The sequence below is a fragment of the Rattus norvegicus genome, chromosome 12, assembly GCF_021556685.1.
Source record: "Rattus norvegicus strain SHRSP/BbbUtx chromosome 12, alternate assembly SHRSP_T2T, whole genome shotgun sequence".
NCBI classification, from domain to species: Eukaryota; Metazoa; Chordata; class Mammalia; order Rodentia; family Muridae; genus Rattus; species Rattus norvegicus.
The window spans coordinates 26,516,042-26,543,545 of NC_141545.1; the positions used below are offsets into that span (position 1 = coordinate 26,516,042).

At 49.8% G+C, this 27,504-nt stretch overlaps 1 protein-coding gene across 1 annotated transcript; it reads left to right on the forward strand.

Moving 5' to 3' along the window:
• On the forward strand, positions 1-27,504 carry Muc17 (mucin 17, cell surface associated; the record flags this gene model as incomplete). Its single annotated transcript, NM_001432419.1, is given in 16 exon segments — positions 1-148; positions 151-152; position 5,538; positions 5,540-5,553; positions 6,020-6,043; positions 13,210-13,264; positions 16,300-16,494; positions 18,185-18,306; positions 18,649-18,707; positions 19,803-19,957; positions 20,947-21,018; positions 21,502-21,664; positions 24,236-24,397; positions 24,577-24,674; positions 25,456-25,535; positions 26,948-27,504. Coding segments are annotated over 16 exon segments (1,323 nt in total), but the record flags the coding sequence as incomplete, so codon positions are not given.

Genomic DNA, 27,504 nt, shown 5'->3' on the forward strand with positions numbered 1-27,504 from the left:
CATTTTGCCACTTCCAAGAGCGCGAAGCGGGCGCGACTATCTCTTCTGCCTGCTGCTCGCTATCTGTCGATGTCGAGGCGGATGAGGAAGACTGCCGCGTTCTGCCTGCTGGCTCTCGTCCTCCACTCCCTGCCCCAACATATTGCTGCTCAGACAAGTGAGTACCCTCCCAGTTCTGCCTTGAGCACCTTGCCCACGAGCCTGCATCCCCGACCTGCCAGGCTCCAGGCAGAGCTCCCTCCCCGTCAAGGGCAGCTGGGACAACTTCCACTTGGAGCTCAAACTCAGCCTTCTCTGAACATCTTTCCTTTCCTCAAATGAGCTTTGGGGAAAGACCAGTTTGCCTCTCTGGTCTGTCCCCAGGGAGTGACAGTAACAGGTGTCAGTTGACATAGCTGCTTGGATTAAACAGAATCCTCCCTTTGGTGTGAGGTAGACACCCGGCCATGCTAAACTGAGCCCCTGTTTATCTTCTGAATGTCCCCATCCAGTTCTCTTATCTCCAGTCAGTGTTGAAAGCCCCCAAAGTCCTTGTGTGTGAGGAGAGGGTGGATGACAAAGTCACACCACGATATAGACCAGGCTGACCTAAAACTCACACTGTGACCTATTCTCATCCTCCTGCCTCAGCCTCCCAAAGACTGGGAGGGTACACTTGGCTTTGCAGTTCTTCAGACAATACAACACCTGCCTCCTTCTGCCTTCTCTAACTTCTGTCCTGGTCGTCATTGTCGTCGTCATCTTCTTCTTCTTCTTCTTCTTCTTCTTCTTCTTCTTCTTCTTCTTCTTCTTCTTCTTCTTCTTCTTCTTCTTCTTCTTCTTTTCTTCTTCCTCCTCCTCTTCTTTTCTTCCCTTCTTTTTATTATTCCTTTTCTTCTTTTTTCTCTCTTCCCTCTCTCTCCTTCCTCTTCTCCCTCCCTCTCTCCCTCTCTCATTGTCTCGCTCTCTCCCTCTCCCTCTCCCTGTCCCCATCCCTGCCACTCTCCCTTTCCTCCCCACCCTTGGTGTCCCTTCCACTCCTGCCTTAGAAGCAGAAGCCTCAGGACCACAGCAGGGTCATGAACTAGCCATGTGTCAGAGTCAGCTCAACTCCTCTCTGGTCTGTTTCCTCCCCTGAAAAGACAAGGGATGGTCCATGCTATGTGAGGAAAGTCTGTTATCCCTGAGACTCAGGAAATTCAAGACCTACTATACAGTGAGTTCAAGGCCAGCCTCAGCAAATTAGTGAGACCCTGTCTCAAAATAAAAAGTAAACATAGGGCTGGGAGTGGGGTGGGGTAGAACAAACCTTTAGGACTTGGGAGGCAGAGGCAGGTAGCTCTCTATGAGTTTGGGGCCGACCTGCTCTAGAGAGTGAGCCCCAGGAAATCTAGGGCTACAGAGACTCTGTCTCAAATAAATAGATAGATAGGTGGATAGGTAGATAGATAGATAGATAGATAGATAGATAGATAGATAGATAGATAGATAGATAGATAGATAGATAGACGGACGGACAGATGGACAGACAGACAGACAGACAGACAGACAGACAGACAGACAAAGCAAAAAGGAGGACTGGAGATGTAGCTCAGCAGCAAAGCACTTGCCTAGAATTCTCCAGTGTGGTGCTAGGGTGTGGCTCAGCAGTAGAGCGCCTGCACAGGACCTTGAGCCAGGGACCAGGCTGGTATGATATGGTTCAGTGGTAGAGGGCTTGCCTAGCTACCCCTGTGAAGCCCTAGGTTGGGATTTCTTTTTCTTCTTAAAGTTCATTTTGCTTATGAGTATGTGTGTCTGATATGGGCTCCCACGGAGACCAGAAGGGAATCTTGGGTCCCTTGAGCTGGAGTTACAGGTGGTTGTGAACCGCCCTGATGTGGGATGCTGAGGTCTGAACTCCCAGTCTCCCACAGAACAATAAACACGCTCGACCCCACAGCCACCTCCCCAGTCCCCCAGTGGGGGGTTGGAATGTCTAAGGATCTTAGTTGCTTAGGACTCATTGGTCCTGAGGACCAGGCTCATGAAAACAAGAGAGGAGAATGGCTCACACCCAGAGCCATTTTGCCTGGTCCTAGGGAAGGAAGGGAAACTGAGGCAGAAACAAAACCCACAGACTCCAGCGTTCCCTTCTCCCCCAACAAGGTCACACCTTGGGTGGGTCAGGGGAGACAGGAAGAGGACAGAGTCAGGAGTGGAGTTCCCTTAGTCACCTGTGGACAATATCCCACCATCATAAAGGGCCTGCCTTGGACTTTGTCCTACCTTGGGATTCACTTTGCCAGAGGCATTGACCCCTAGGCCGTGGCCCCTTCCCGCTCTTCTCTAATGAAGGCTTGGCATGAAGGACAAAGAAGCAGACCATCTGAGAACAGCTCTTATAAAGCCTGGTTTAGGATCCTGTCAGTCTCACTAGGGCAGGAGCTTCCTCGTCCTCTACCCCATTCTCTCTCTGTGTCTCTGTGTCTCTGTGTCTCTGTGTCTCTGTCTCTGTCTCTGTCTCTGTCTCTGTCTCTGTCTCTGTCTCTCTGTCTCTGTCTCTGTCTCTCTCTCTCTCTCTCTCTCTCTCTCTCTCTCTCTCTCTGCATCTCCTATCCACTTTTTCTCACCCCATAGCCCACCCCATATGCTATGACCCATCCGTCTCTAGCCTCAGTCTTCCCCTCTGTAGGCTGGAAGCTTCTAAATTCTTTCTGCTCTGGTGAAGCTTACATGCTCCCTCCTCCCTTGGGCCTGGTCTCTAGGAGCCTGATCAGAGTCCATTAGCATCTAGGTCCTTCTGTGTCCCAAACCTGAGGACCCAGAACACCATGCCTCTTCAAGGCCACTGTTCTTGGCAATGGCAGGACAGGGTGTGGCTACAGAAATAATCCTGTGACCTCAGCTGCCTGGAAGATGCCCTCTTATCTTGCTCCTGTATCTGGATATATGTGTTATTGATAGGACACAATGTCCTCTAGGCTGGCCTAACCCTGTTTAGCCTTAACAATTACCCTCTTGTTCCCACACCCATGATGATAACGACTAAGGCCTAACGTTTACTGTTCACAACTCGTGCCTTTGATCACCACCTTTCGCCGTTCCCAGGTGCTTTTCCCGCCCTTTATTCCCGTCACTGTTCTGTCCCAGGTTTGCTGGCACAACAACCCACAATCTGGAAGCCTTAGAATGGCAAAGATTTCTCTCCTCACAGCTCTGGCTGGAGGGATAAAGCAGGGCTGTGGCTGTGGTTGCGGTGATGATTGTCGAATTAGAGTCAGCTCTGTCGTCCCATCATGTGGGATCCAGGGATCCAACTCAGGCCATCACAGTAGGCACCGAGTGTTACTGTATTTGCCGAGCCATCTCACCAGCCCGCTTCACTCATTTCGAAGGCAGCTCTGCAAGGTTCCGTCCCCAAGACCCTAATAGCGGCTGGCAAATCTCTGACGTTTTGTGACCCTCGTGTGCCTCTGTTTTCTCAGACCCCATGGCGTTCTCCACATGTCTACGTCAGTCTCGAGTCCAGGTCTTCCTAAGGACACTAGTGATGTTGGGTTGGGGATCGTGGGCATGATCTCATTTTGATGTAGTACCTCGCAAAGACTAAAGTCAAATATGACTGCCATGGCAAAAACAAAACAAAACAAAACAGACAGGGGTCTCCTGAGGTGCTGAGGGTTAGGGTTTCAATTTAAATAACAGGAAAAGAGAGACGGGAGATGGGTCCCCGAGGTAGAGGGACTTGATTCTTCCCTTGTTTCCTTGCCTCTACCCCTCTATCACCTCCCTCCTTCTATCTCTCCCTCCCTTCCCCCTTTCCTCCTGTGACACTGAGGCTCCGACTTAGAGCCTCATGCAAGCTAGACAAGCACTTTACCATTGAGCTGTAGCCCCAGCTCAAGGCTTTCTTTAAAATAGTAATCACTGGGCTAGCGAGACTCTACCTGGCTCAGCAGGGCGAAGCACCCGCCAAGCCTGATGACCCAAGGTCTTACATGGGAGAAGGAGGGACTGTCTCCTGAAATTTGTGGCACACACGGTCATCCATAGATAGATGGATAGATAGATAGATAGATAGAAGATAATAAATCAGATGGATGGATAGATAATCAATCAATGTAACCAGATTAAAATAATTGCTATTGGCCAGAAATAACACTGAGGGAGGTTAGCTGGTGGGGAAGAGGCAGAAGGGACCCCAGTCATCTTTGTCAAGTCCATGTCTTATCCTCACCACGCCCTTTGTCTGTTTGGCATTTTTCCTTCATCTCTTAAATCCTAAAATCCTCTTTTAGCCTCAGTCTGGGCAATCTATTCCTTAATAATTGGTCAAGATTTCATGTGAAAAACAAACCAATAAAATGAAGGATAAGATCACAATTGGCTGGCTTGTAACCACTGTGAAGTCTGAAGCCGGAAGGGAATGAACTGGAGGTCACTCTGGGCGACCTAGTAAGACGCAGTCTCAACAAACAGAAATAGACCACCCAAGGAAGCAAATAAAAGAGGGGCTTACGCCTGGCCACATAGTTTACTGTGTGCATTATAGTTTGCACAGATGAATGGGGATGGGGAGGAGAGAGAGAGAGAGAGAGAGAGAGAGAGAGAGAGAGAGAGAGATTTCTCAGTTTAATCACCTTGCTTATTATTATGTTATCCAAGTCCACTCATTTTCCTGAAAATTCTGAGTTTGTTTTTCTTTATATTATTTAATATATATTTAATATATTATAATATATAATATAACATATTATATAATATATTAATATTAATATAACATATTAATATATTATAGTATATAACATATTAATATGTTATATTATATATTATCGTATATAACATATTAATATATTATATAATAATATTCTATAAAGCACATATGCCCATATCATCAGCTCTAAGTGTGGATATGATATTAAAAAGCTTATTTCTTCCAGTTTCAACTCTGTTAGAGTGTGTGTGCGTGTATGTCCGCGGTGTGTACACCCGTGCGAGTGCGTGTGCGTGTGCGTGTCTGTGTTAAGTGATGAAAGAATGTAGTTGACAGCCAGAGTAACACCCTAAGTGAGGCTCCGTGGCTTCAGAACGGTCACTCTGACAGGTACACTGAGATGCACAGCATTAGGACCTGTCAGGTGTCTGTAGAGGAAACAGCTAGTTTAAGGAAGCCACTCAAACACCCGCCTTTGTCCAAAACTGGCTGTGTGGGGTTTTTACTTGTGATTTCATTACAGTATAGTGACTTTTATTGGGGTGGGGGGCGGGGAGAAAGCCCCCAAACAAAAGAAACAAAGCAAAGAAGGGCCAGGGAGATAGTGCTTGTCTTGCAGGCACCATGACCCAAGCTCGATTCCCAGAACCCACAGAAAGAAGTCGGGGAAGGGGCTGGACAGAGCTCAGTGGATAAGAGCGCCCTCTACAGGAGGCTTGCAACCGCCGTAACTGCGGCTGCAAGAGGATCTACCGCCCTCTTCTGGCATGCTTGTGTACTTGGACACACATGGACTCAGCCACAGTCACAGCCACATACACAGGAGATAATATTTTAAAAAAAAAAAGTCAGGCTTGGTGGTGCACATTTATACCAGGGAGGCAGAGACACAAGGACCCTGGGGCTCTCTGACTGTCTGCCTAGTCTAACCTGACTAGTTTAGACCAATGGGAGTCCCTGTCTTAAAAAACAAAACAAAACAACCCAACAACACAAAAAAAACAAACAAACAAAAAAACACACACAAAAAAAAAAAAAACACACAAAAAAAACCCCAGTACATAGCACCTAGGAATATGTCCCGTGGTCTTCACGGGCATGTACATATATGAACACATACGTATACATAACACACACACACACACACACACACAATGCGCGCGCGTGTGCACGCTTGAACAGAGCAAACATGGAGATCTCGAGCGAAAAGACCTCACTGGAGAGACTGACAGCCTGGAGTGTCTTGTGGTCCGTCCCCGAGTCTGGTCCACTCTCGTTCCTCCACCCACCTGTCCCCCTTGTCCCACCAGCTGGAACTTCCTCCACTGCTTGGGAGATGGCGAGGTCAGGGTTACTGAAAATAGTACAGTAGTCTCGGAGCCTGATCTCTGGCCCTGTGCCTTGCCCAACTCCCTTGTACTGTGTCCGGCAGGGACAAACCCGGTGGTTCTAGAGAAACCGGTTGTGGACCTGGACCTTTGATCCATCTCTGTTATAAAAACCAACTAGTTCTTGGAGCCACTGGGACATCTCGTCCTCCCTCAGGATTCTCTGCTCCCTTACTGCTGAGCTGTCTGAAAGTATCCCTGAATTGAAAGACCTCAGTGAGCCCACGGTTCTCAGGTGACAAGCCTAGCACCTGGCCTCAGGCTCGCCATGTAATCTAGGTTAGCCATTAACTTACAGTGCTATCCTCCACCGCCCAAGGGCTGGGAAATGAGGGGATAGAACTCAGGTTGTGACTCTTGGAGGCAACCATCTTTACCCAGTACACCATCTTGCTGGGTGAGTTTTCATTGTTTATCTTTCAAGAAACCGGTTCATTTAGCCTAAGTTGTGAAACATATGGGAGACAGTTGCATATGAAATTGCCTTTTAATAGCTGTAGAATAGAAACATTTTGGCCATTTCCTTCCTCTGGTGTTGAGAGTGAGGCAACCTTCTTAAACAAGTGAACCTAGAGTTATGTTGTCTTTGTAATTTTGCTGAAATTATTTTTTTATATCACCACCACTCCTGAAGGAAGCACCACTACTGATGTCACCAATGCAGCAAGTGTCTCCACTACTACTGCTGTCAGAAGCAGTCTTCCATTGACCACCACTACTGGGGACACCACCCATTCTGATGCAATCACCTCTCCTGACAGGACCACCACTGCTGCTGTCACCACCACTCCTCATGCCACCACAACTACTGATGTGACCACCACTCCTGATGTGACCACCACTGCTGAGGTCACCACCACTCCTGACATCACCACCACTGCTGGTGACACCACTACTACTGATGTGAACACCACTCCTGACTTTACCACCACTGCTGGTATCACCACCACTGCTGAGGTCACCACCACCACTCCTGACGTCACCACCACTACTAGGGTCACCACCACTCCTGATGTCACCACCACTCCTGAGGCAACCACCACTGATGGTGTCACCACAACTCCTGATGTCACCACCACTCCTGACATCACCACCACTGCTAGTGACACGACCACTCTTGAGATCACCACCACTCCTGATGTGAACACCACTGCTGATGTCACCACCACTCCTGATGTGACCACCATTGCTGATGTCACCACCACTGCTAGTATCACCACCACTCCTGATGTGACCACCACCCCTGATGTGACCACCACTGCTGATGTCACCACCACTGCTGGTATCACCACCACTCCTGATGTGACCACCACTGCTGGTGTCACCACCACTCCTGATGTCACCACCACTGCTGAGGTCACCACCACTCCTGACGTCACCACCACTACTGGGGTTACCACCACTCCTGATGTCGCCACCACTCCTGAGGCAACCACCACTGATGGTGTCACCACAACTCCTGATGTCACCACCACTCCTGACATCACCACCACTGCTAGTGACAGGACCACTCTTGAGATCACCACCACTCCTGATGTGACCACCACTGCTGATGTCACCACCACTACTGGTATCACCACCACTCCTGATGTCACCACCACTCCTGACGTCACCACAACTCCTGCCATCACCACCACTCCTGACGTCACCACCACTCCTGGTGCAACCACCACTCCTCAGGTCACCACCACTGTTGATGTCACGACCACTGCTGATGTGACCACCACTCCTGATGTCACCACCAGTACTGGTGTCACCACCACTCCTGATGTCACCAGCACGGCTGATGTCACCTCCACTGCTGGTGTCACCACAACTCCAGATGCAACCACCACTGCTGGTGTCACCACAACTCCTGAGGCAACCACCACTGATGGTGTCACCACCACTGCTGGTATCACCACCACTGCTGATGTCACCACCACTGCTGGTGTGACCACCACTGCTAGTGACACAACCACTCTTGAGATCACCACCACTGCTGATGTCACCACCACTGCTGGTATCACCACCACTCCTGATGTGACCACCACTGCTGATGTCACCACCACTCCTGATGTGACCACCACCCCTGACGTCACCACCACTGCTGGTGTCACCACCACTCGTGATGTAACCACCACTCCTGATGTCACCACCACTGCTGGTATCACCACCACTCCTGATGTGACCACCACTGCTGATGTGACCACCACTGCTGGTATCACCACCACTGCTGAGGTCACCACCATTCCAGACGTCACCACCACTACTGGGGTCACCACCACTCCTGATGTCACCACCACTCCTGAGGCAACCACCACTGATGGTGTCACCACAACTCCTGATGTCACCACCACTCCTGACATCACCACCACTGCTAGTGACACGACCACTCTTGAGATCACCACTCCTGATGTGACCACCACTGCTGATGTCACCACCACTGCTGGTATCACCACCACTCCTGATGTCACCACCACTGCTGGTGTCACCACCACTCCTGATGTCACCACCACTGCTGGTGTCACCACCACTCCTGAGGTAACCACCACTGATGGTGTCACCACCACTGCTGGTATCACCACAACTGCTGATGTGACCACCACTGCTAGTGACACAACCACTCTTGAGATCACCACCACTGCTGATGTCACCACCACTGCTGGTATCACCACCACTCCTGATGTGACCACCACTGCTGAGGTCACCACCACTCCTGACGTCACCACCACTACTGGGGTCACCACCACTCCTGATGTCACCACCACTCCTGAGGCAACCACCACTGATGGTGTCACCACAACTCCTGATGTCACCACCAATCCTGACATCACCACCACTGCTAGTGACACGACCACTCTTGAGATCACCACCACTCCTGATGTGACCACCACTGCTGGTATCACCACCACTCCTGATGTCACCACTACTGCTGGTATCACCACCATTCCTGACGTCACCACAACTCCTGACATCACCACCACTCCTGACATCACCACCACTGCTAGTGACACAACCACTCTTGAGATCACCACCACTCCTGATGTGACCACCACTGCTGATGTCACCACCACTGCTGGTATCACCACCACTCCTGATGTCACCACCACTGCTGGTGTCACCACCACTCCTGATGTCACCACCACTGCTGGTATCACCACCACTCCTGATGTGACCACCACTGCTGATGTCACCACCACTCCTGATGTGACCACCACCCCTGATGTCACCACCACTGCTGGTGTCACCACCACTCGTGATGTAACCACCACTCCTGATGTCACCACCACTGCTGGTATCACCACCACTCCTGATGTCACCACCACCCCTGATGTCACCACCACTGCTGGTATCACCACCACTGCTGAGGTCACCACCACTCCTGACGTCACCACCACTACTGGGGTCACCACCACTCCTGATGTCACCACCACTCCTGACATCACCACCACTGCTAGTGACACGACCACTCTTGAGATCACCACCACTCCTGATGTGACCACCACTGCTGATGTCACCACCACTGCTGGTATCACCACCACTCCTGATGTCACCACCACTGCTGGTGTCACCACCACTCCTGATGTCACCACCACTGCTGGTATCACCACCACTCCTGATGTCACCACCACTCCTGACATCACCACAACTCCTGACATCACCACCACTCCTGATGTGACCACCACTGCTGATGTCACCACCACTCCTGATGTGACCACCACTGCTGGTGTCACCACCACTCGTGATGTTACCACCACTCCTGATGTCACCACCACTGCTGGTATCACCACCACTCCTGATGTCACCACCACTCCTGAGGCAACCACCACTGATGGTGTCACCACAACTCCTGATGTCACCACCACTCCTGACGTCACCACAACTCCTGACATCACCACCACTCCTGACATCACCACCACTGCTAGTGACACAACCACTCTTGAGATCACCACCACTCCTGATGTGACCACCACTGCTGATGTCACCACCACTGCTAGTGACACGACCACTCTTGAGATCACCACCACTCCTGATGTGACCACAACTGCTGATGTCACCACCACTGCTGGTATCACCACCACTCCTGATGTGACCACCACTGCTGGTATCACCACCACTCCTGACGTCACCACCACTCCTGGTGCAACCACCACTCCTCAGGTCACCACCACTGTTGATTTCACGACCACTGCTGATGTGACCACCACTCCTGACGTCATCACCACTCCTGATGTCACCACCACTCCTGATGTCACCACCACGGGTGATGTCACCTCCACTGCTGGTGTTACCACAACTCCTGATGCAACCACCACTGCTGGTGTCACCACCACTTCTGAGGCAACCACCACTGATGGTGTCACCACAACTTCTGATGTCACCACTACTCCTGACATCACCACCACTGCTAGTGACACAACCACTCTTGAGATCACCACCACTCGTGATGTCACCACCACTCCTGATGTCACCACCACTGCTGGTATCACCACCACTCCTGATGTGACCACCACTGCTCATGTCACCACCACTGCTGGTATCACCACCACTGCTGAGGTCACCACCACTCCTGACGTCACCACCACTACTGGGGTCACCACCACTCCTGATGTCACCACCACTCCTGAGGCAACCACCACTGATGGTGTCACCACAACTCCTGATGTCACCACCACTCCTGACATCACCACCACTGCTAGTGACACGACCACTCTTGAGATCACCACCACTCCTGATGTGACCACCACTGCTGATGTCACCACCACTGCTGGTATCACCACCACTCCTGATGTCACCACCACTGCTGGTATCATCACCACTCCTGATGTCACCACCACTCCTGACGTCACCACAACTCCTGACATCACCACCACTCCTGACATCACCACCACTGCTAGTGACACAACCACTCTTGAGATCACTACCACTCCTGATGTGACCACCACTGCTGATGTCACCACCACTGCTAGTGACACGACCACTCTTGAGATCACCACCACTGCTGATGTGACCACCACTGCTGATGTCACCACCACTGCTGGTATCACCACCACTCCTGATGTGACCACCACTGCTGGTGTCACCACCACTCCTTACGTCACCACCACTCCTGGTGCAACCACCACTCCTCAGTTCACCACCACTGTTGATGTCACGACCACTGCTGATGTGACCACCACTCCTGACATCACCACCAGTACTGGTGTCACCACCACTCCTGATGTCACCACCACTCCTGATGTCACCACCACGGCTGATGTCACCTCCACTGCTGGTGTCACCACAACTCCTGATGCAACCACCACTGCTGGTGTCACCACCACTTCTGAGGCAACCACCACTGATGGTGTCACCACAACTTCTGATGTCACCACCACTCCTGACATCACCACCACTGCTAGTGACACAACCACTCTTGAGATCACCACCACTCCTGATGTGACCACCACTGCTGATGTCACCACCACTCCTGATGTCACCACCACTCCTGACGTCACCACGACCCCTGACATCACCACCACTCCTGACGTCACCACCATTCCTGATGCAACCACCACTCCTCAGGTCACCACCACTGTTGATTTCACGACCACTGCTGAGTTCACCACCACTCCTGATGTCACCACCACTCCTGATGTGACCACCACCCCTGGTGTCACCACCACTGCTGGTGTCACCACCACTCCTGATGTCACCACCACTGCTGGTGTCACCACCACTCCTGATGTGACCACCACTGCTGATGTCACCACCACTGCTGGTATCACCACCACTCCTGATGTGACCACCACTGCTGGTGTCACCACCACTCCTGATGTCACCACCACTCCTGATGTCACCACCACTCCTGATGTCACCACCACTCCTGATGTCACCACCACGGCTGATGTCACCTCCACTGCTGGTGTCACCACAACTCCTGATGCAACCACCACTGCTGGTGTCACCACCACTCCTGAGGCAACCACCACTGATGGTGTCACCACAACTTCTGATGTCACCACCACTCCTGATGTCACCACCACTGCTAGTGACACAACCACTCTTGAGATCACCACCACTCCTGATGTGACCACCACTGCTGATGTCACCACCACTCCTGATGTCACCACCACTCCTGACGTCACCACGACCCCTGACATCACCACCACTCCTGACGTCACCACCATTCCTGATGCAACCACCACTCCTCAGGTCACCACCACTGTTGATTTCACGACCACTGCTGAGTTCACCACCACTCCTGATGTCACCACCACTCCTGATGTGACCACCACCCCTGGTGTCACCACCACTGCTGGTGTCACCACCACTCCTGATGTCACCACCACTGCTGGTGTCACCACCACTCCTGACGTCACCACCACTGCTGATGTCACCACCACTCCTGATGTGACCACCACTGCTGATGTCACCACCACTGCTGGTATCACCACCACTCCTAATGTGACCACCACTGCTGGTGTCACCACCACTCCTGATGTCACCACCACTCCTGATGTCACCACCACTCCTGATGTCACCACCACTCCTGACGTCACCACCACTCCTGATACAACCACCACTCCTGATACAACCACCACTCCTCAGGTCACCACCACTGTTGATGTCACGACCACTGTTGATGTCACCACCACTGCTGAGGTCACCACCACTACTGAGGTCACCACCTCTCCTGATGCAACCACCACTACTGACGTCACCACCACTCCTGAGGCAACCACCACTGATGGTGTCACCACCACTCCTGATGTCACCACCACTTCTGATGTGACCACCACTGCTGATGTCACCACCACTGCTAGTGTCACCACCACTCCTGATGTCACCACCACTCCTGATGTCACCACCACTCCTGATGTGACCACCACTGCTGGTGTCACCACCACTCCTGATGCCACCACCACTCCTGATGCAACCACCACTCCTCAGGTCACCACCACTGCTGATGTCACCACCACTGCTGGTGTCACCACCACTGCTGGTGTCACCACCACTCCAGATGTCACCACGACTCCTGATGTGACCACCACTCCTGACGTCACCACCACTGCTAGTGTCACCACCACTGCTGATGTCACCACCACTCCTGAGGTCACCACCACTCCTGCTGTCACCACCACGCCTCGTGTCACTACCACTCCTGCTGTCACTACGACACGTGTCATCACCACCATGCCTGTCATCACTACTACGCCTGTCATGACCACCACTCCAGGTTTGTTTTTCTTTTTTTTTTCTTTTCTCCCCTGTTTTCTATTTGTCTTTTCTGAATCTTCCATGTGTGTTTTTAATCTTTCTACAATTCCATTAGTAATTTTTATTGATATTTCTTCCTTTTGTTTTTATATTGTAGCATGCATCTTCATGTAGCTGCTTTTTCAATACCTCTTTTTATTGTTTTTTTTGCATCTTATATTTCTATTTTTTTAAATTCTCACTCCCATATCTGATATTTCTTTAGCACTTCGTCTTCCTCCTCTTCATCCCCTGCTGCGTTGTTTGTACCTCATTGTACAGCTGTCTTAGTTGCCCTTTTTTGTCCTTATCCTCCTGTTCTACCACACATGGTGTTGTTCTTTTCCTCTTTTCAATGTTTACTTTTCTACAGCATGTGTTCCATTCTCTATCACCATACACTCAATCACAGGCACATGCTCACAACACTCACACACATACACACTTACACCTACACACCCAGACACCCAGACACACTCGCACACATGCACACTCATATACTCATACACATATCTACACTCATACACACAGTCTCACACATACACACACTCATACTCACATTGACACATATACACACTAACACACATACATGCTCATTCACAAACTCACTCATGTACACACATTACAGACACAAACATTCACATACATACACACACATACAAAATCATGCACACACTCATACACACACTCACACACATACACATACTCATACACACACATTTAAAACTGTGCACAGCATCATGTTTCTCTTGTGTTTTTTTCTTTGTGTCTGCCTTTTTTTAATGTTACAATTTCATGTAACTCTATATTTTTATTTGTGCTTTTTCTTTCTCTGTTCTTTGATACCTCAGTGTGGATGGCTTTGCGAGAAGTCAGTGGCGATCACGGGTCTCTCTGCTCCTGTCTTCCACCCTATCTCTCTTTTACTTATGGAAGCTTTGCTCCAGTTTGTGCTGTCTGAACTGTAGTCCAATGCGGGTGGAGAGTCGGTCGCTCCCCTTCCCTCCTTTGGGCCAGGCAGCCTTCCCTCTGGTTTTGATGCTATCAGCTCTAGCTCTCTTTTTCCTCCTGGTGCACGCTTGCCCTATTACGTGTTATGTTGTATTTTGTATGAAGCATGCCTTTCATAATGTAAGGGATTCTTCATAGTCTCCCTCCAAATTCAGAAAGAACCTTCTATGTGTAGTCAATAATATTCTATCCTAAGTGCTTAAAAATGTTAACTAATGCTAAAAACATGGTGGCCGGAGCCTGTAATCCACCCACTCGGGAGGTGGAGGCAAGAAAATTGATAACTTAAGGACAACCTGAGCTACATATTGAGTTACAGCCCATCCCAGACTATCTATACATATTTATGTATAGATATCAGAAAATATAAATATATATTCATGAGATAGCAATCCTAAGAATGAATGAATGAATGAGGTTGGGGGAGATGCCTAGTCAGTAAAGTGCCACCTAAGCAAGGATGTGGATTGAACCCACATAAAGAGCTGAGCAGGCCAGTGCACATCTGCAATCCTGATACTGGGAAGGCAGACACAGGAGGACCCTGAGACTTCACTGGCCAGCAAGGCAAGAGAGAGCAGTGAGCTCTGGGCTCTGTGAGACTTAATCTGAATATACAGAAGTAAGGAGGGTAGAGAGCAGTTGAGACAGACACTGATATCAACCTCTGGCCTACACCACACCACACACACACACACACACACACACACACACACACACACACACCACATACATACCACACAGACACACACACACGCGCGCGCGCGCGTGCGCGTCACACCATACATACATACACGCCACACCATACATACATACACACACATACCACATACCACACACAGATACACACACATACCACACACCACACACACATGCACACACACCACACACACATACACATACACACACCACACACACATACACACCACACACACATACACACCACACACACATACACACCACACACACATACACACCACACCACACACACACATACACACCACACACACACATACACACCACACACCACACACACATACACACCACACACACACATACACACCACACACCACACACACATACACACCACACACACACATACACACCACACACCACACACACATACACACCACACACACATACACACCACACACCACACACACATACACACCACACACACATACACACCACACACACATACACACCACACACACATACACACACACACACACACACACACACACAAACTGTGTGCATGACATGAAATAAGTAAATAAGACAAAAAGAAATTTAGCTACTTCAAGCTGCTCTCTGTCGGTCATGAGGAGTTATGAGCAGCTCCTGCCTATCTATTTAAACAGTGTCTACTCCCTCAAGCCCCATGTCTCTAAAAGTCAGGAATTGTAAGCAGAACCGACAGACTCCTCTTGGGCACTGAAGAGCTAGCTCAATACTAGCCACCCTTGGTGGGATCTGCACTGCTGGGCTGCCCCAGCCCACTCAGTCTTTGTCTCTGTCTCCAATATGTCACCCACTCCCCAAGAGTTTTCTCTTCCATGCCTTTGAGTGGCTGTGGTGCAAACTGGACTCCAAGAAGGGGTCAAGCCAGCCATGGTGGGGTCTGAACGTGTGAACAGGGGTCTCATCTACATTGCTTCTGTCTGGGACATGAGGGTGATGCTGACTCCTGTGAATAGAGGGTCTTGTCAGAGTGTCTCATTACATGGGCACACTGGGTGAAACCCAGACATGGTCGTCCATTCCTGGTCTCTAATCCCAGGACTCAGAGGCTGAGGCAAGAGGGTTGCAAGTTCAAAGTCGGCCTGAACTACATAGTAAGAGGCTGTCTCAGAGAATAAGAGAAGTTGAGAAAGAGGGAAGGAGGGAAAGAAAAGAAATTTTAAAAGGATGGGGGAAAAGGAAGGAGAGAGGGAGGGGTAACATGTCAAGTTGTAACATTCTATGGAAATGTGTGTTACCAGATCTCTGCTTTGTCTTTTGCAGTGAATTGCCTGAACGGAGGGTACTGGTCAGGTGCGATGTGCGTCTGCCCCAATGGCTTCTCAGGGGATCGCTGTCAGAACAGAGTCCCTGTGGTCGACTGCCAGAACGGAGGCACGTGGGATGGGCTCAAATGTCAGTGTACCGGCCTCTTCTATGGCCCAAGGTGTGAGGAAGTGATGGAGAGCGTAGAGATAAGTAAGTGAAATTCAATTGGACTACAAAGTGTGGGTGGGGCTCTCCCCAGTGTGGGTGGGGCTCTCCCCAGTACCAAGCATAAAAAGTCCCCACAGACACTGGTCCTTGCCTTACTCCTTATGGCCCATATTTTTAAAAAATATTTATTTGTGTGCATGTGTGCGCATGTGTGTACAAGGGCCAAATGTGTGAGCACCCACAGAGGCCAGCAGAAAAGTGCTGGATCACCTGGAACTTGAGTCACAGGTGGTTGTGAGCTTCCTGACACGGGCTGGGAACTGAACTCCAGTCCCCTACAAGAGCAATACACACTGTCAATCACTGGACCACCGCTCCAGTCATCCCTTATCTTACATTTACCTAGTGGTAAGGACGTTTTTAAATGAACAAACAACAACAATAAACAGAAGCAAGCAAGATGGCCCTTGCCACCAATCCTGATGGCAAGAGACTTCGATCCCTGAAACCCACATGGCAGAAAGAGAGAACTGGTACCCACAAGCTGTCCTCTGACATGTGCACATGCATGAGAGCACACAGACCCCTCTACATACAAACAAGAAAATAAACAGAAGAATAAGACTCTGTTTTTACTTTGCTGAAACAGTAGTGCTATTCTGCAGAGACCCTACTTCAGATTTTGAATCTTCCTCTGGGCTGGTGCCATGTGCTGTGTGGAGCCATGCTATCTCGAAATACTGAGCTGTAGCTCCCACAGTCAGACAGGCAGACACACACAAGTGATCAGACTGGGGGTGGGGGTGCACACCTTTAATCCCAGGGTTTAGCAGAGGCAGAAGAATCTCTATGGTCTGGAGGCTAGCCTGATCTACATAGTGAGATCCAGACCAGCCAAGGATACACAGCACATGCACACACACACACACACACACACACACACACACACAGAAACAATCAACCAGGTTGTGCTACCAAACAAGAGTGTGCTGTAGGTTTCAGGAGCAAATGCTCTACATATTGTGTGTGTGTGTGAGTGTGTGTGAGTGTGTGTGAGTGTGTGTGAGCATGTGTGAGTGTGTGAGTATGTGAGTTGTGTGAGAGAGTGGGTTTGAGTGTGTGTGAACATGCATGTGAGTGTGTGTATGAGTGTGTATGTGTGTGTATGTGTGAGTGTGTGAGCATGTTGTGAGTGTGTGTGAGTTTGTGAGTGTGTGTGAGTATGTGTGTATGTGAGTGAGTGTCTGTGTGTGTATGTGTGAACATGTCGTGAGTGTGTGTGAGCATGTTGTGAGGTGTGTGTGTGAGTGTGAGTGTGTGTGGTATGTATGAGTGTGTGTGTGTGTGTGTGTGTGAGAGAGAGAGAGAGAGAGAGAGAGAGAGAGAGAGAGAGAGGTAGACATGCTTTGTGCATCCTAAGCAAGCATTCTACCACTCACTCACTGAGCTACATCCCCAGATTAAAGACATTTTTAATTTATGAAAAGTTCAATGTCCTATGGACTTATCAGGATATAACTCTACCATAAGTGGGGGCTGGGGGGCACTCTACATCCAATACAGTTGTCATCCATAAGCCCTAAGGAGTAAACTATGGCTGGCTTCCTCCAAGGGACAATATGCTGGAAGAGGCCCTCGTCTCTCCCTGCATCCAGGGTGGGCCTTCAGGGACTGAGGATTTCACTGGTAAGGGTCCATCTCAATGATCAGTGTTCCTGTCTGTCCCACTTAGAGCCGACGGTCTCTGCATCTGTGGAAGTGAGTGTGACAGTAACCAGTCAAGAATATAGTAATGAGCTACAGGACCGAAACTCCACAGAATTCCGTAACTTCAATGAGACATTCACAAAGCAGGTAAGGCTGAGAGAGCCACCCCGCCCCCCACCAGGGCCCTCAGCTCTCCACCCCAACCCCATCCCTAATCCCTAGGAGTCTGGAGGGATTAAGATGGCAGCTGGGTATGTTAGATGCATATTGTTCACAGCTTCCCTGGGTCCTCAGAGCCAGCCAGGGCAGGTGAGGGATGGGAAGCAGGATTTGCCTGGTAGCAGGACAGACCTGGTCCCATGACAGGAGAACTTTCTATTTGGTCTCTGTGTCACTGGTGGGTAGGATGAGAATCAGGGAGTGCTGATATCCCACACAGAGAATCCTGGAGGTGGGATCTGTGGGATGACATATTGCCTTGCCTTGCAGATGGCGATAATTTATGCTGGTATCCCGGAGTATGAAGGAGTTATCATCAAAAATCTGAGGTGAGTGCCTGTGTCTGGAAGGAGGAAGGCCGTTTGCATGGGAACAAGGGTCATGAACAAGGGTCATGATTACAGAGGCCATTTAGGGGGCTGCCTGCATGCCCCACAACGGGTGCCATGCAGGGACACCATCGGTTGTAGCTTGAACAGCAGTAACTTGTTCTGAGCTCACAGCTCTGGAAGCCCCTGGAAGGCTGAGCTCAAGTACAGTGCCTTCTTCCTGCGTCCTTGTATGATTTGTTTTCCCTGTGTTCATATGTTAGCTATCTCTTTGTCTAACCAAATGTGTGTGTGTGTGTGTGTGTTTATACATGTGCACACATGTGAATGCATGTGGAAGCTGGAGGCCCACAATGGGTGCCTTCCTCAATCTTTCTCTTCTTCCCATTGTTTTTTGTTTTTCTTTTTTTCGGAGCTGGGGACCGAACCCAGGGCCTTGCGCTTGCTAGGCAAGCGCTCTACCACTGAACCTCTTCTTCCCATTGTTAGTGAGCGGGTCTATCACATAGCCAGGGGTTCATCAGTTTGGTTAGGCTTACTGGCCAAGGAGATCAAGGGACCCCCCAGTCTCTGCTGCCCCTGGTGCCAGGGTTACAGACGCATGCCAGGGCATCCGAGTTTCACCTGAGCACCTGAATCTAGTTCCTCATGTTTATACAACAGAGACTTTATTAGCTGAGCAATCTCTCCAGAGCTCCCCAACACACGTATGTATGTATGTATGTATGTATGTATGTATGTATGTATGTATGTCTGCCCCTCTCTCTCCTCTCTCTCTCTCTCTCTCTCTCTCTCTCTCTCTCTCTCTCTCTGTGTGTGTGCGTGCGCGCGTGCGTATCTTTCTCTGTGCCTCTGTCTCTATCTCCCTTTTTCCCTCTCTCCGTCTGTTTTTCCAGTAAAACCTTACTCTGTACTCTAGGCTAGCTTAAACTCACTACATAGCCCAGGTTAGCCACAAGCTCTCCATCCTCTTGCCTGGAATTCTTCCCAGGATTGTAGAGGAGGCAAATCCTGTTCAGGGAAGGGATGGAAAGGATAAGTAGCAGGGATGGCCATAGAAGGATGCTCAAGTGTGCCGCCCCTCTCTCCCCCCAGCAAAGGCAGTATCGTGGTGGATTATGATGTCATCCTGAAGGCCCAGTACACCCCAGGATTCGACAACACCTTAGATAACATCGTCAGTAACCTGGAGACAAAAATCAAGAATGCGACAACAGTTCAAGTACAAGATGCCAATAATACCTGTTCAGGTAACGTAGTCGTGGAGGGATGCACTCTCAGAGTGTCCCATTCATCTCCCCACCCAAGAGAGACAGGTGGGATGCTGGGAAAGAAGGCAGGTGGAGCTTGTGGAACACTGGGATCTGTGTCCAGGGCTGGGGCTTGTCATTCCTGTCTCGCTCCGAGACAAGCCTGGATGGGAGGGCACCGAGCAGGCTAGGATGGGGAATTCCCGTAGAGTGTCGATATCAAGGGGACTGAGACAGATGGCTGCTGGGTGCTAAGGCATCTCATGACTCACTACGTAATACAGTGAGGAGTGTGGGGATTTCGGCCGAGGGGGTGTGGGCCAAAGAGGAGCCATAGAGTGTGACCATCTGGAATCAAAGCCTGACATCCCCCTCTACGTCCACACCTACTAGTTAAAAGTGCCATGGCCAAACTTGATGGAAACAACTCAAAAGAGGAAGGATTTCTTTGGCTCCTGGTTTGCAGGACACAGTCTCCCCTGGAGGGGAAGGCATGGCCTTGGGCAGCCCTGTGATAGTCAAAGCCTGCTCTCTGCCATTCCTTAGGAAGTTCTGATCTGGCCTATGTGGTGGCCGTCTTAGAACTCAGCCCTGGGGGAGTCAGAGGCAGGCAGAGCTTTGCGAATTTGAGACCAACCTGGTCACACATTGAATTCCAGGACAGTCAGGGCTACAGGCACAGTGAAACCCTGTCATTCATAAACAAACAAACAAACAAACAAACAAATCCTTAGAGCAGAAGGCTCAGACGAAAGTGGCATGGTCTATAACCTTCCAACCTAGTCCCAGGGAAGTCTCATGACCTCCCCTAAAGGTGCCACAACCTTCCCATAGAGCATCATCCTGGGAAACCAAGTGTCCAAACACACAAGCTGGCAGAGATCACTTCCCATTTAACCACTGCGCTATCTCGGTCCTTCCCTTCTTCCCCACACACTGAAGGTGCTAAGGGGTCTCTGTAACAAAGGCTTTATGTGTCTCCTTCACAGCCTTACTGTGTTTCAACTCGACTGCCACCCGGGTGCAAACCAACGTTACAGTAGTCAGTGACAATCTTGAGGGTACGTAATATGATATGTGTGGTTCTGGGAAAGGCTGGAGAGGCAGAAGGCTGGGGCAGAGAGGAGCCGGGCAGGGGGCGAGCAGGGCAGGAGGCTGGGAGGAGCAGGCAGGAGGCAGGGAGGAGCAAGCAGGTGGCAGGGAGGAGCAGGCAGGTAGGAGCTGGGCAGGGGGGGGGGAACAGGGCAGGAGGCAGGGAGGAGCAGGCAGGGAGGAGCTAGGCATGGGGGGGAGCAAGGCAGGAGGCAGGGAGGAGCAGGCAGGGAGGAGTTGGGCAGGGGGAGCAAGGCAGGAGGCTGGGAGGAGCAGGCAGAAGGCAGGGAGGAGCAGGCAGGGAGGAGTTGGGCATGGGGGGGGGGAGCAAGGCAGGAGACAGGGAGGAGCCAGGAAGGGAGGAGCTGGGTAGGGAGGAGCCTGCCAGGGAGGATCAAGGCAGTGTTCCTGGTCTCCTAATTCTTTACTGTTCTTCCATGCCACCCCCTCAGAGGTGTGCAAGAAAGAGGCTGGAGAGGACTTTGCAAAGTATGTCACCCTGGGGCTCAAGGACAATAAGTGGTACTGTGTCACGCCTTGTTCATCAGGCTACAGTACCTCCAAGAACTGCAGCTATGGCAAATGTCAGTTGCAGCGAAGTGGACCCCGGTGCCTGTGAGTAACCCCCTTTGCCATGGGGCTGCTCCACTCTTAGAGACCAAGGTCATGAGATTCTATCCCTACACCTCTTGAAAGTATACAGTTGTGAAAGAATCAGAGTGGGTGGGTGTGTTAAAGGAGTACGGGTGGCCAAGTCCAAAGTGACTAAAGTGGGTCAGGAACTGTCCAACCTGGTAGAAAACATCTCCAGGACAGACTAAGAGATGTTCCAGCTTCACGAGGCTCCTGGGCTAGCAGAGAACACAGGGTCTCTTTCTCAGAGGACGAGGACAGGTGGGTAAAGTGGAAAAGGTGCTCACTACTAAGCCCCAAGAGAACCAACATTGTCAAGTTCTCTAACCTCCACAACATACACACACACACACACAGACACACACACACACACACACAGAGGGAGAGAGAGAGACAGAGAGACAGAGACAGAGAGATGGAGAGATGGAGAGAGAGTAAATACATATAATTTCATAATTTTTTAAAAATAATCTTTCTCATTTTAGAATTATAAATTTATTTTATGTATATGAGTATACTGTAGCTGTCTTCAGACACACCAGACAAGAACATCGAATCCCATTACAGATGGTTGTGAGCCACCATGTGGTTGCTGGGAATTGAACTCAGGACCTCTAGAAGAGCAGTGAGTGCTCTTAACCACTGAGCCATGTCTCCAGTCCCAATTTCATATTTTTTAAAAATGGCCCCCGCTATAGAAATAGATAAAGAAAGCTTTGTGTCTCCATGAGGACAGGAAGCCCATGTAGCCTAATCACAGACACAGGACATAGGAAAATCAGGAGAGGCATTGCAAACTGAACACTGAGTTAGTGCCTTGAATCTGTGTTGCCAGCACTTGGGAGGTAGAGACTCCAGGAAGATCAAGAGTTCATGGTCAGTCTGAGCTACCCAGAGAGGCTCTGTCTCAAAAACATCCGAGGCTTGAAAGATGGCTCAGCTGATCAAAATGCTTGCCAGGCAAGCATGAGGACGTGAGTTCCGATCCCCAGCGCCTATGTAAAAAGCTGGAGGGTTGGGGATTTAGCTCAGTGGTAGAGTGCTTGCCTAGCGAGCGCAAAGTCCTGGGTTCAGTCCCCAGCTCCGGAGAAAAAAAAAAGAAAAAAAAATGCTGGGCATGGGACCCACCTGGTGACTGACAATCCCCTATAACTCCAGGTCCAGGAAATGTTATGCCCTCTTCTGGTTGCTACAGGTACTGAATGCATATGGTACCTCAGTGTATGTGCGGACACTGTCATATTACATAAGATATTAACTTACTTCAAAAATTAAAGATAATTTTAAAAACATGTTTCAGCACTGGCGACAAGTGGATCTGTGGGGCTGTCTGGCCAGTCCACATGGACTACTTTTCAAGCTCCGAACCAGTGAATTAATTACTTTTGTGGCTATGATGAAACACCATGACCAAAAGCAACGTATGGAAGGGCATTTATTTAGATTTATCGTTCTGTAGTGGGGTCTCATACTGGCAAGGAAGCCATGAGAGCAGGTAACCCAGACAGGAGCTAGCCAATCACCTTTCATCACACCGGAAGCTGAGGGAGCAAACCGGAAATGGTGAGAGGCTATTGGGCTAGAAGTTCTGAAAGCTGACTTTGAGGTGCACTTCTAGCAAGGCCCCACATCTTTTTTTCTTAATAACTTTTTTTATTTCATGTATGTGAGTACACTGTAGCTGTCATCAGACACACCAGAAGGTGGCGCCAGATCCCCACTACAGATGGTTGTGAGCCACCATGTGGTTGCTGGGAATTGAACTCAGGACCTCTGGAAGAGCCGTCAGTGCTCTTAACCACTGAGCCATCTCTCCAGCCGTAAGGCCCCCCCACATCTTAAAGGTCCCATAACCTCCCAAAAGAGCATAGCTAAGTAGGAGTCAAACATCCAAAAACTGTGGGGGACATTTTTCAGTCAAACCATTACAACTTGGAGTGACTTGTCTCAAAAACCCAGGTGGACAGTGCCCGAGGAATAACACCTCTGTCTACACATGTGCGCACACACATGCACACGGCTGTGAACATACACACGCACACACACGCACGCACACGCAAATCAGGAATAGCAGAAGGAACAATTCAGAGGCCTGAATTGCTATCCCAGACTAACCTGAGTGGTTTCTCTGGGATAGCTTCTTGGAGCAGCGGCTCCCAAGCTGATTTTAGGTGGATCCAGGAAGAAAGGGATAGAGAGAGAGAGCAGCTCAGGCAAGAAAAGCTTGGGGCAGGAAAGACAGGCTCTGGATCAGAAACGGAGGCGAGGGTGTTTGCAAATAGGACTGAAACTGAAAACACCGAGTGACCACTAACTTGGGGTGTAGATGAAGGGAACCGGGTTAGAACAACTGCCCTGGGTCCCGGACTACTGTTGGGGGCAAAGGTCTGTTAATTGGGCTTCTGGTAGGACCTGCTTAAAGAGATTGGACTCGGACCTGTCACCCGTTCATGTCCTCAGAACTCCATTCGAATTTGCACCCCATTAGGTATCCATGAGCCCGGAGCAATGACTGACTCTCTTCTCTCCTCTCTGTTCCTTCTCCTATCTCAGCTGCTTGTCCACGGATACTCACTGGTACAGCGGTGAAAACTGCGACTGGGGCATCCAGAAAAGTCTGGTGTATGGGCTCGTGGGAGCCGGGGTGGCAGTGCTGTTGGTGATTCTTGTGATCCTCGCTGTGTTCTCCGTCCACTACAGAAGAGATGCACAAAGGTATGGTGCATGCGCATTCTTCCTTCGCCATCCCTAATCCTCTTTCTGCTTTCTCTCCTTGGGCAGTCTCCGTCCTCGAGGAAGACGGTGGGCTGTTGGAAGCAGACTTGTAGCTCATCTTGGGTCCTTGTCTCTCGTCTGTGATCATAACTGGGTCCCATGGCTCTTTCCCCCAATAGGCAAAAGTCCAGAGTGTCTGAGATGTACAGGTGGGGTGAAGAGGAAGGCAGAGCATCTCCCAGAACCTTCCACAACATTGGCTTTGAGTACAACGAAGGTAAACTGGCAATCTCTGTGGAGATCACAATCAGAATCATAGGAAAGATGGGAGACAGGAGACCCGGGAGAGATCTGGGATCGTTTCCCATCTCTGAACACTTAGTGCACATTCAATGGCTTCCCTGGAACCTGGGTCAGACACAACATGGGGATTATACGGCAACAGCCTAGAGGAGGCACGGAGCCAGCTCATGGTCTAGGTTTCTCTAGAGCATAAATCTGTGCCTTAAAGAGGCACAGATGAGGACCCTGGAGTGAGTTTCCTCAGAAAAGAGGTTAATGTTATAATTTCTAAAAGCGGGGCTGAGGGTCTGAGTCAGTGGGTAGAGCACTGGCTGAGCATGCGTGGAGTTTGACCTCCAATGCCACATAAATCAGATGTGGTGGTGTGCCTGCATAGTCCCAGCGGACAGGGCCACCAGGAGTCAGTCATGCTTCACTATACAGTGAATGTGAAGCCAGCCTATGGTGCATAAGACCCTGTCCCCAAAAGGGAAAAAAAAATGCCAACCTGGTAGTGGATACCTTTCATTCCAGCACTCTGGAAGCTGGAAGAAGTGGGTCTCTAAATTTCAAGCCCAGTGTGTCTGTGTACTTTCTGAGACACAGCTTATCTGTGTAACTCATACTGACCGCAACTGATTTACACAGTCTGTCCCATTCCCATCGGTTTTTGTTTCATGGTTGTGGGATGAGCCTCCTTCCCATCGTAGGGCCCGAAGCAATGGTAGGCATTGGTCTTCCTAAATACCCACTCCTTGTGCTTTTTTCTCCCTCAGAACAAGAAAACGGTATTTCCTTGGACTCTGTGTACAGCAACTTCCAGCCCTCCCTAAGCCACATAAACCCTGAAGGAAAGGTAAGAATGACCCGGATGAGCCACCCCTCCTGCACCCTGAGCCCTGCATTGCTCCTCAGGCCAGCAAAGCCATTGTGTGTTGGTCCAGTCAGTGGCCTCTGAAACACAGTTCAGTGGTGGTACTCCAGAAGGGCAGGAGTTAGGGAGGAGGAACTCCTGGCTTCAGACTCTGTTTCTTTCTGGGCTTTAGGTATGTCCTTGTTACCCTAGGGCTTTAAAGGTTAATTTTATGGGGGAGAGGCTGGAGAAATGGCTCAGTGGTGAAGCATACCATTGTTCTTACGAGGACTGTGTTTAGTTCCCAGCACTCACATCATGGCTGACATCCATCCACCTCCAGTTCCAGGGAACATGACACTAGGAGATGTGACCCCATAGGCACCACGCATGCATATGGCACATTTACATACGTGTAGGCAAACACTCACAAACATAAAATAAATAAATCTCTTCTTTAAAAATTTAATTTCTTTTTAAAGAGGATCTTACTGTGTCGCCCAAGCTGGCATCAAATTTGTGCTCCTCCTGCGCCCAAGCTGGGTCATTATACTGTTTAAAGTTTAGTTTGCTGCTGGGCATGGGGCTCAGTTGGTAGAGTGCCTGCCTAGCATGCACAGAACCCCGGTATCCATCCTGCCCTTTCATAAGCTGCTGGTACAGCCTGGTAGGGTAGACGCAAGAGGATCAGAAATTTGTGGTCTTCCTTGGCTACGGCATGAGTTTAAGGCTAGCTTGGGCTACATGAGACTGTCTCCAAGCATTTCATTTCAAATATGTGGACTATTTGAGGACAGGAGAAGCCTTAGGGTGAAGATAGATCAACCCATCTGGCCAGGAAGAGAGAATATAATTTGTTTGAATTAGACTCTAAAGAACAAGATTCCAGGGCAGGCAAGACAACTTGGTGGGTAAGGATGCTTGCCCAACAAACCTGATGACTTAATTCCCAAGACCCACATGGTAGAAAGAGGAAACTAGTTCCCATTTGTTGCTCCTGGACACACACAAACACACACACACACACACACACACACACACACACACAAAATCAAATGTAGAATCAGCATGGTAACACATATTTAATTCCAACAGGAGGCAGAGGCAGGTGGATCTCTGTGAGTTCAAGGCCAACTTGGTCTATAGAGTAAGATCCAAGCTATCCAGGGATATATAGTGAGACTCTGTCTCAAAAGACAGAGAGAGAGGGGAGTGGGGAGAGAGAGAGGAGAGAGGGGGAGGGAGGGAGGGGGAGAGAGAGAGAGAGAGAGAGAGAGAGAGAGAGAGAGAGAGAGAGAGAATAACTTTTTAAAAGAAAAGCTCCAGCCAAGTTTCTATAGACTCAATCCTTACATGCCTCTCAAACTTGATTTCTCCTGTGCTCAGCTCTCATCCGTTTCTGTTCCTCTTTTCAGATCCAGATTCAGAGACCCCAGGTGGTCATGACATCGTTGTAAATACTAACACAAAAACGGTTTTGCATGGATCTGTGGAGCTGAAGACCGAGAAGTGTGTTTGACCAAGCATGGCGGAACACACCCTACGTTGAGATTTCCCCATGGAGACTTATTGGGAAATAGACCCTGCAGTTAGCAAGAATGGATACGAGAGAGACGATGCTGGAAGCTCAGACAGTATGGAAACTGCAGTGGCCATGTTATGACGGCAAGCGATGATCCCTACCGGAACCTCATCCCCAGAGATGCTCTCCTTCCCGTGGGCCCACATTCAGCACCAAGGACAGTGCCCACCTGCTGCCATTGCCATTGGTATAACATTAGATTGCATTTTACAAAACACACTTCTAAGAAAGCTTACCTCCCATCTCCATGACAAGCACTGTTTTTAACACAGACTATCCATCTTTTTAAGGTCATACTTAGTTTTAAGTTTCTCTTTAACATATTAAAGCTTTTATTTTGTTGAATTCTAGTTTACCTTATGTAAATAAAAGTATATGCTTATTTTCTAA